At 39.5% G+C, this 10,654-nt stretch overlaps 1 protein-coding gene across 1 annotated transcript; it reads left to right on the forward strand.

Moving 5' to 3' along the window:
* The first annotated feature begins 1,197 nt into the window (after nt 1-1,197).
* Nucleotides 1,198-4,023, forward strand: cartl (cocaine- and amphetamine-regulated transcript-like). The gene is made up of 3 exons (XM_006804448.3): nt 1,198-1,455; nt 3,045-3,122; nt 3,701-4,023. The coding sequence occupies exons 1-3, from the start codon at nt 1,198-1,200 to the stop codon at nt 3,806-3,808; spliced, it is 444 nt and encodes a 147-aa protein (XP_006804511.3). The 3' UTR covers nt 3,809-4,023.
* Nucleotides 4,024-10,654: the final 6,631 nt, after the last annotated feature.

Raw genomic sequence — 10,654 nt, forward strand, 5'->3', positions numbered from 1 at the left:
CTGCAGCAGGATGACTTGCAGCTATTTGTGGGGTTGTAATTCTCACCGACCTGTATCATCAGTACAGAGAGCCATCCTTTGTTTTGTCAGTGTAATGTAAAATAAACGCTCAATAGTATTGACCCCAAACCTCTCTCTCTCTCTCTCTCTCTCACTCACACACACACACACACACACACACACACACACACACACACACACACACACACACACACACACACACACACACACACACACACACACACACACACACACACACACAGAGGCTCTCATTTCTCATTTTTGCTTCTGCTTCTCAGCCTCTAACAGTAACCATCCCATGGATGGTTATGGATCTTTTGCCCTGTATCGCTTCTTGTACTGTCACTGCTCTGATGCACTCTGCAAGTTGTTATTTAAAAAATGATCTTGCTGGGTGGCAGTCAGGTTGGTAGACAGGCAACTAAACATGTTTGAGAGTGAGAGGTGAGTTTACAGGAAACAAAGGAATGAGTGAGGTGCAGGTAGAGAAACTGGGATAAGGTGGAGTGGGTGTGTCTGACAGGTGACTGGGAGGAGACTGAGGGCCTCTGCGGGGTGGAAGCAGGGATATAAGCTGTAACACTGCTCACCTCTGCCTAAAGAGTTAAGGAGAAATAATCCAGCCATAACAGTTTGATCCAGGGAGTTTTTAAAAACTATTTGTTAACCTCATAGAGCCGTTTCAGGCCACAGCTCCATAAAAACGCTTCTGCTCTTCTTACCGAGTAATCTAAAATATATATTTATATATAAGTACCTGCCCTACAACACAATTCATATGAAAATAAATATTTAAAATATGAATATTTTATTCAGGATGGAATTTTATGTGGCTAAATGATAACTTCGTTGTGATACATGACGGTGCTACAAAACAGTAAAAGTTATTTTGATGGGCAAAGACGTACAGAATGAAAATCCCTGCTTCCTTTATCACACAGGAAATGAAGTAAGCAGGTAATCAGGGATGATGCTGGAGGGATGAGATTAGACATTTAAACGTGTGCGTGTGTGTGTGTTTACACATGATGTGTGAGTTCCTCGTGGTCTAACCAAAAGAGAGAGGAGAGTGGGCTTCTCGTGCTTCTGCCCCCCCCCCCCCTTCAGTACTTTCCGGTATGATAGTCTCGCAGCGGCCTCGCGGGCGGGGCTGTGTGAACCGGTATAAGAGGGGACATGGTCCGGAGGGTGGAGGGAGAGTCACCTGTGGACCTGCTGCGACACTGTGCTCCTCAGCCTCTAATCTGCTGCCTCCCACTGGGACCTCCGCCCTCCCGCTTCACCGCCACCAGCACCATGGATAGCTCCGGGATGCTCCGCGGGCTGCTGCTCGTCGGCCTGCTGTCCGTCCTGTGCCACGGCCAGGCATCACGGGAAGTCTCCGCAGAAGACTTTGGAGAGAAGAAACAAGAAGCAGCTGTAGACAGAGACCTGGTGAGTATCTGCAGAGCTGTGAGTTTATGGAGGAAGGCCACAGTGAGGGAGGGAGCAGTTTAATGATAAAGCTGAGAGACGCCAAATAACTAAGAAAAGAAAATATCGTTTTGAGTACAAACTCAGATTCTGGACGGATGCTGTAAACTACATGTGAGGTATAAACTGTTTGTGAGGCACAAATACTCAAATCAACATCAACACGTAGGATCCAAATAAAGCGCATTTCATTTGGATGCGATTCTCTCACTTCCACGCTGCTTAAACACAATCAGAATAAACAGAAGTAAAAGTTTGCAGACTTATGCAATATTCCCGGATTTCCTATGACAGCAACTGTTAACTGTCACATCAGCTGCTTTTCTGTCTGCTGTATGTCTTTGGGTTTCAGTGGGGATGCAGCTGCACATCAGGTTTTTTTTAAATTATTTTTTCGTGAAACTTAAGTGTGATTTACTTGATCCTCGGTGGTTTCTGGTGGCCAAAAATGATGGCTCACGTTGTCAATAATTAGAACCATGTTTTTCTTTGATCCGTGAATAATGATGAAGTATTTTTTAATAGAAAGAAAAAAAAAGTTACATTAAATTATGCAACACATGTACTGCACAACGGCTCGTTATATTAATAGTCATGCTGTAAATAACGTCAAACTGAGGGGTGATTATAACGGTCACTTTTGTCTGTTTTGCCTGTTTTTTTGGGGTGGCTGTAGCTCAGGTGGTAGAGCAGGTCATCTACTGATCGGAAGGTTGGTGGTTCGATTCCTGGCTTCCCCTAGTCTGCATGCCAAATATCCTTGGGCAAGATACTAACCCCAAATTGCTCTCCGATGCGTCCATCGGAGTATGAATGTGTGTGAATGTCAGTTAGAAAGCACCTAGGAAAAATGTGCTTGTGCGAATGGGTGTGAATGGGTGAATGCACAAGTTGTATAAAGCGCTTTGAGTGCTCAGAAGAGTAGAAAAGCGCTATATAAGAACCAGTCCATTTACCATAGGTTTTTGCTGTGGTTAGTTATGAACGTTTTGCCATTTAGCATATGTGTAAGCATGATAAGCATAATAAACAAAAGCTTTAGCCTACAGCTTTTCAGAGAGTTCAGTTGAAATTTAGTAAATTGCGTTCTTTCTATTTAATTGCATTTATATCCTTTGTAATGTGTCTAATTATGTTTTCAACTGCAAACATATAAACTCATAAATTCATGATTCATATGATTCAAATGAACCTGGACATGTTTTAGTTTGCTGGAATAAAGTTACAGTATCAAAAAAGTATCTCACTGCAGTCTTAGTAGTAACTCTGTAACATAATTGTGTTATTAACATGAATAGCGCTGACAGTGCAGTGTTACAAATGCTAACACGTTTAACATTTAACTCTAACCTGAGTGAAACTGACTGAAAGGGTAACACAGCTCACAGTCTAGCGTTAACACTCTATCACAGTTAGTTTGACACTTTTGTTTTTATTGTGTATCTTCCGGCTTCATTAAAAAGTTTGAGCATGAATAAATGTGCAAAAGTATCAAAAAGTGGATGAATATTATTTAAATCAAACTTTTTCTGTTGTTCTGTGCCGAGCAGCTAGAGGCACTGGAAGTGCTCCTGGGCAGAAACCATAATCAAGTCTCCTCCCCTGAGAAAAGAGGAAGCATCCCACTGGTAACGTCACTTTCCCCCCCAGTTTTAACATTAATGCACCGTGGCTCTAAGAACGTCATTTAGTCTCGGCTTTTAAGACGAGTCATTAATATGTACTGCGTACATCACTCCACTGTTGTTTAATTAAAGCGTTTGGAAAATATACCTGCCACTAATTAAAAGATAACAAGGGAATGCCAACAACACTCTTTCACTCAGTGCAATTACAGACTAATCAAGGCTGCTGCCCAACTCCAATTAGCTGAGAGAGGGAAACTGGAAAGCTGCAAAAAGCTTTCAATCCTCCTGTCTCCTCACACAAAATAAGTCAGCCTGTTTCCTACAGGCCCAGCTGGAGGTAATGGATGGCATTTAATTACAGCGCTGAAGAATGATTCATCTTCTTCTTTCTGTTAAATAAATTGAATAACTGTTCGCAAAGTAATGAAGTTTTTGTGCGCTAATAACAGAATAAAAAATAAATATCCTCCCTGACAGATGTGAAAGCTCATAGTTCTTTTTGCAGCTGTTTCCACATTCAAAGATAAATAAGTAAACTCGCTCAGAGTAACAAGTCTGTGTCTTCCTGCTCCCCTCAGTGCGGGTTGGGGAACCGGTGTGCCATGAAGTACGGGCCTCGCATCGGGAAGCTCTGCGACTGTGGAAGAGGAGCCAACTGCAACTCCTACCTCCTCAAGTGCATCTAAACCGCCCAGGGCTCTCCTTTAGTTTGTCACCTCTGCAGCGCCAAACACATCCTTCAGCACAGCTCCCATAAACCAACCCTGTCATCATTTATAGTCATAGCTGTTGTTAAACAGTTGTCGCCTGAGGATAAGCATGGATTTTGTACTGCTGACAGTACTGAATATGTTGTGTTTAATGTAAATGTTTCATCTTCAATAAACACGTCAACATATAATTTGTTTTTTTTGTTATTTCTTGGTCCGTGTCGCTCGCCCTTTGTCATTCAGATTACTGTGTGTTTTCATATTGGAGATGAGAACGTGTTGTATAAAGCTTTTTTGGATTCGTTTTTATTGGCACTGCAGCCATTACACTACACAGGAAGTTTGCTCAGCTGGAAGGACAGCACTGTGCAAATTCAAGCTCTTCAATGCAACTGGAGTCTGTCCAGTAACGATACACATTTATTCTGGTTTCAGAGGCCTTTAGGGCCAGTGGAGAATGCATACGTAAATAGGAGGTTTCAAACTTGGGAACAGCCTTAAAAGTATAATGTACTGACTCGCTGCTTTATTTGTTTATGTAGAAACTTCAATTCAATTCAGTTTTATTTATATAGCGTCAAATCACAACAACAGTCGCCCCAAGGCGCTTTATATTGTACAGTATATCCTATAATAATAGATGCAGAGAAAAACCCAACAATCATATGACCCCCTATGAGCAAGCACTTTGGCGACAGTGGGAAGGAAAAACTCCCTTTTAACAGGAAGAAACCTCCAGCAGAACCAGGCTCAGGGAGGGGCGGCCATCTGCTGCGACCGGTTGGGGTGAGAGAAGGAAGACAGGATAAAGACATGCTGTGGAAGAGAGACAGAGATTAATAACAGATATGATTCAATGCAGAGAGGTCTATTAACACATAGTGAGTGAAGAAGAAACACCCAGTGCATCATGGGAAACCCCCGGCAGCCTACATCTATTGCAGCATAACTAAGGGAGGATTCAGGGTCACCTGGTCCAGCCCTAACTATATGCTTTAGCAAAAAGGAAAGTTTGAAGCCTAATCTTAAAAGTAGAGATAGTGTCTGTCTCCCGAATCCAAACTGGAAGCTGGTTCCACAGAAGAGGGGCCTGAAAACTGAAGGCTCTCCCTCCCATTCTACTTTTAAATACTCTAGGAACAACAAGTAGGCCTGCAGAGCGAGAGCGAAGTGCTCTAATAGGGTGATATGGTACTACAAGGTCATTAAGATAAGATGGGGCCTGATTATTTAAGACCTTGTATGTGAGGAGCAGGATTTTGAATTCTGGATTTAACAGGAAGCCAATGAAGGGAAGCCAAAACAGGAGAAATATGCTCTCTCTTTCTAGTCCCTGTCAGGACTCTTGCTGCAGCATTTTGGATTAGCTGAAGGCTTTTCAGTGAGTTTTTTGGACATCCTGATAATAATGAATTGCAGTAGTCCAGCCTGGAAGTAATAAATGCATGAACTAGTTTTTCAGCGTCACTCTGAGACAGGATATTTCTAACTTTAGAGATGTTGCACAAATGGAAAAAAGCAGTCTTACATATTTGTTTAATATGTGCGTTGAAGGACATATCCTGGTCAAAAATGACTCCAAGGTTCCTCACAGCGTTACTGGAGGCCAAGGTAATGCCATCCAGAGTAAGAATCTGGTTAGATCTAAGATTTTCAGGGCCGAGTACAATAACCTCAGTTTGATCTGAATTAAGAAGCAGAAAGTTAGTGGCCATCCAGGTCTTTATGTCTTTAAGTCTTTAAAACATGACATACTGTGCAGTTACCTTTGACTCAGAGCTCTTTTGTTGTTGTTTTTATATATTTCTGGGAATATTCATGGGAATTGAAAATGAGGACTTAAATCAGTAAAAAAAAAAGTCTATAAACACACAAACTGTAATATACAATGACAATGAGAATGATAGTGAAGATGTTCATTATTTCCAGCAGAATCACAACAACACCATCAATCATCTGGAATCATATTTCAACGCAGATGATTACTTTAAACCCAATATTCACTCCTGTTTTTGCTCTATTAGCATCACCACCCAAGTACACTGTATAGATAACTACACATTACACCTACAGGAGTTGTTTGGCAATGGAAACCCTGCTATGATGTTCCAGGCACACACTTTTTGTGTTTGGAAATCTGCAGTTAGTGAGTCAGCAGAGCGTTGGCAACTTGTATGCACTATACCTCTGCAACAAAACTCTATAACTTTATATGATCAGTCACTTCTTGGCTAAGCTGCTCCTAAACGACTGTGAAACATCTAAATTTCACAAACTGGTGGCACCGTCTTACAGGACCATGCCAGAATTCAAAAACACATTCTTTGAAAAATGTTGGCAACGGCTGCATGGCTACAAGCTGGAGTTGATACCTGTGGCAATGAGACTGAAAACGTCTGGACTCAGTAAGAGATGTGGCCTGACACAACGTCCACACCGTGTACAGCCTTTTACCCTTCACTGGCTCTGCCTGTGAGCTGCAGTGATTGGGTACAACGATTGCTTTTTTAAGAGTTAAAAGGCTTAAACCCCCCGTAGTGCTGCAGACACGAGGACAACTTGTGTTCCTGACGAGGGGAAGCCTCTTCCACACAGTCTATCTAGATCATTGTTATTATTATATTGTTAATATACTGTTTGGTAGATATTCATTTATAAAATGAGTCAGAATTTGAAGCAGAATATTTCTGCAGTGTATTACAGGGTGTGTCACATAACTCCTACAAACAGTTGTCTTCAGTTCTTTTTAACCCTCCATGTTAAATCCTCCCCAAAGCCATTAAACAGCTCCTGCACTGGACTCCTGCAGGACTGTGGATTTAAAGGTTGATGGAGACTCTGCTGGCTGATGCTGCTTGGGCTGGAGCCAAGTGCAACATGCTTATTAAGCCCGAAGTGGAAACAGACCAAAGAAAAACAAAGCAGCGTGACGGCTCATCATTTATAAATGCTTATTTATAACTGCCCTTTCCTAAACTTTTATTCTTGCTCTTTCCAGAGCCTGTGCACCCTGCTGCGTGACACATTTAACCCCAGCTTGGAACAAATGTAGTGTGTTCATAATATTTGGCTGTATTTTGATTTGATTGATTTGATTTGATTTATTGATTAGCATTCAAATATCTCAATGAATACAGAACAAAGATCTACCACAAAGCAAGAAAGCATGAGACAAGGCTAATCAAAAGGTATTGGCTGAAGCATTTGCTTATTACGCCAACCCTTCTAACAAAACATCTTTTTGCATGCAGCTCCTGTACACAGGGTTCGAAGCAAAGAATAAAACAAAGCAAAGTAAAACCAACCAACCAACCAACCAACCAAAAAAACTTTCCACCTTAGATAAGTAACTACATCAAAGCAAAACAGTCAAGAGTTTCAGTATTATTATTTTTGCTCTTTTCATTCTTGATTTATATATTTTTCTAATACTCTATCTTTAAACATGTTTTTAAACAAGGAAAATGAACTCCACATTTTTAAATCACTGTCAGAACTATTCCACGGGACACCAGAGGAAAGAGGTTAAAGATATTTAACCAGCTTAAAAAACTACAGGCAGATGTTGTTTTATTACAAGAAACTCACAGACCTGTTACAGGTTTAAACGAACTTAAAACACCTGAGTTTCCTAATGTGTTTGCAGCTTGTTATAATTCTAGACAAAGAGGAGTAGCAATTTTAATACATAAAAATGTTAATTTTACAGTACTCGATACAGTTATAGATCCAGAGGGTAGATTTCTAATTATTAAACTATCAATATTGAACAAAAAACTATGTATTGTAAGTATATATGGTCCAAATGTTGATGAACCCTCATTCTTCCACGGATTTTTTAGTGCACTCTCTGAACACCTTGATTGCACACTCATTCTTGGAGGCGACCTCAACCTTGGACTAAATGAAGAAATGGATAGGCTCAACACAACAGGAACTCAGCGCAATTGGCAATCCACAAATATAATCAAACAGTATATGAGCGACTATGGCCTTTGCGATGCATGGCGCTCCCTTCACCCCAACAGTAAGGAATATACTTTCTTCTCACATGTTCATCACTCCTACTCTCGTCTGGATTATTTTTTGGTCAGCAGCTCACTGCTGAGTGACATTTCAGACACTGAGATTCACCCTATAGCTGTCAGCGATCATGCTCCTGTATCTTTAACACTAATGCACAAGAATAATACTACGCCAAGTAAAAACTGGAGATTTAACACATCACTACTTAAAGATGAAGACTTTATTAAATATTTTAAAAAGGAATGGATTTCATATTTAGACTTTAATGACACTCCCGGAACATCTGCTTCTGTTCTATGGGAAGCAGGAAAAGCTGTGATGAGAGGTAAAATAATTTCTTTCTCATCACACAAAAAGAAAGAAGAAAACAAAAATATTCAGGAATTAGAAAAAACCATCAAATCCTTAGAAGAAGCCTACGCGTTCCACCAAGATCAAGAAATAATGAACAAAATATGCAAAACAAAACTAGAATTAAGTGAAATTATTAATAGAAAAACACAATTCCTTGTACAAAGACTTCGCTTGCAGAATTTTGAACACAGTAACAAATCAGGTCGATTTCTAGCAAACCAGTTAAAAATAAATAAAGAAAAAACAACTATATGTGCTACTAAAGATTTATCGGGGAACACAATATATGACCCTGGAAGAATAAACAACATTTTTAGGGATTTCTATGAAACTTTATATTCACCACAAATAAACCCGTCTAAAAATGAAATTGATTTGTTTCTTGACAACGTAACTCTTCCAAAATTACTAGACAGTCAAGCAATAGCACTGGATTCGCCACTGACGCCAGGTGAACTCCAGGAAGCCCTGATAAGTATGCCCAATAACAAGGCTCCAGGTCCAGACGGCTTTCCTGCAGAATTCTACAAAGAATTCTGGACAATTTTGGCACCAGTATTCCATAGATTGTTGCAGGAAATCAAGAAAAATGGCAGACTACCACCAAATATGAATTCTGCCAACATTAATCTCCTGCTAAAACCAGGAAAAGACCCTTTATTTCCCTCAAGTTATCGTCCAATATCCCTTATAAATGTAGACCTTAAAATAATCTGCAAAGCTCTCTCAAAGAGATTAGAGAAAATAACCCCCCTCTTAATTCATCCTGACCAAACTGGTTTCATAAAAGGTCGGCACTCCTCAACAAACACTCGTAGATTACTTAATTTAATAGACTACTCATACAATAAAAACATTGAAACCATAATATTATCTCTAGATGCAGAAAAAGCATTTGACAGAGTTAACTGGAAATTTTTATTTGCAACTTTACACAAATTTGGTTTTGGAAACTCTTTCATAAATTGGATAAGAATATTATACAATTCCCCAACAGCTCGTATCAGAACAAATGACCAGACATCCTCCAGCTTTTGTCTCATGAGGGGCACCAGACAGGGATGCCCACTCTCCCCTTCACTTTTTGCAATTTTTATTGAACCTCTAGCAGCAGCATTTAGACAGGCTACAACAATTAAGGGCATAAAATGTAAGAACGTAGAACATAAAATCAGTCTCTATGCGGATGATGTGTTGCTTTTTCTGCAAAACTCACAAATCAACCTCTCTGAGGTAATTACTCTAATAAACTGGTTTTCAAGAGTTTCAGATTATTCAATTAATTGGCCAAAATCTACAGTTCTTCCCATTAACTGCTCCTTCCATAATTCATCTTCTGCCCCACTACAATCTGGAAATATTAAATATTTAGGTATTAATGTTTCTCCTAAGCTTTCAGACTTAATTAAATTAAACCACATCCCACTTCTAAAGAAAGTAGAAGGCGATCTGACTAGATGGAAATCTCTACCCATATCACTCATGGGAAGGGTCGCCACTATAAAAATGATGATCTTGCCAAAAATAAATTACTTATTTTTAATGATCCCCAACAAACCATCACAAGATTGGTTCAGATCTCTGGATTCACATATTTCTAAATTCCTTTGGAAAGATAAACCCCCGCATATCAGCTTAAAAACACTACAAAGAACCAAGGATAGAGGAGGATTAGATCTGCCTAATTTTCACCAATACTTCTTAGCCAACAGGCTTCAGTTCATCTCAGAATGGTTAAAATGTACCCTCTTAGATGAGCCCTGGCTAGAGGTTGAACAGGCACTATGCAATGATCTAGAGATTTCAGACCTACCATTTATTAGCTCAAACATCAAAAGACATGAATGCTTTAAAAGCATCAACATCAGCTTTTCTCTGACAGCATGGTGGGAGTTTCTAAAAATAACGGAGTCTTCATTAATCCCATGCAAACGTACACCTATCTGGAATAACCCTGACATATTACAAAACAATAATAAGATTAATTTCCCAGAATGGAGTTGTAAAGGAATTAAATACTTAGAACATATATTAGAGGGAACAGAATTTATTCCATTTGACAGACTAGTTACACAATATGGGATCAACAAGAAAAGATTTTTAGAATATCAACAAATTAAATCCATAGTAAAAAAGAAATTTAACCTCAGTCAAGTTGAATTACAAACACCACCAAGTGTGGTTCAATTTCTTACTCTTAAATCCCCCAAACTATTATCTAAAATATACAGAACACTTTCTAAAATAGATGAATCAATATCCCTTCCTATTGCAAAGTGGGAAGCAGATTTATCAGTCAGCTTAGACCAAAACGTCTGGTCTCAGATGTGCTTAAAAACCTTTAAATTGATTAAAAATCCCAATCTGCAATTCATACAATACAAAATACTGCATAGAGTGCACTATACAGGTCATCGAATGTTCAAGATGGGCTTTACATCC

This window comes from Neolamprologus brichardi, chromosome 1 (genome assembly GCF_056152115.1).
Source record: "Neolamprologus brichardi isolate AB-2024 chromosome 1, ASM5615211v1, whole genome shotgun sequence".
NCBI classification, from domain to species: Eukaryota; Metazoa; Chordata; class Actinopteri; order Cichliformes; family Cichlidae; genus Neolamprologus; species Neolamprologus brichardi.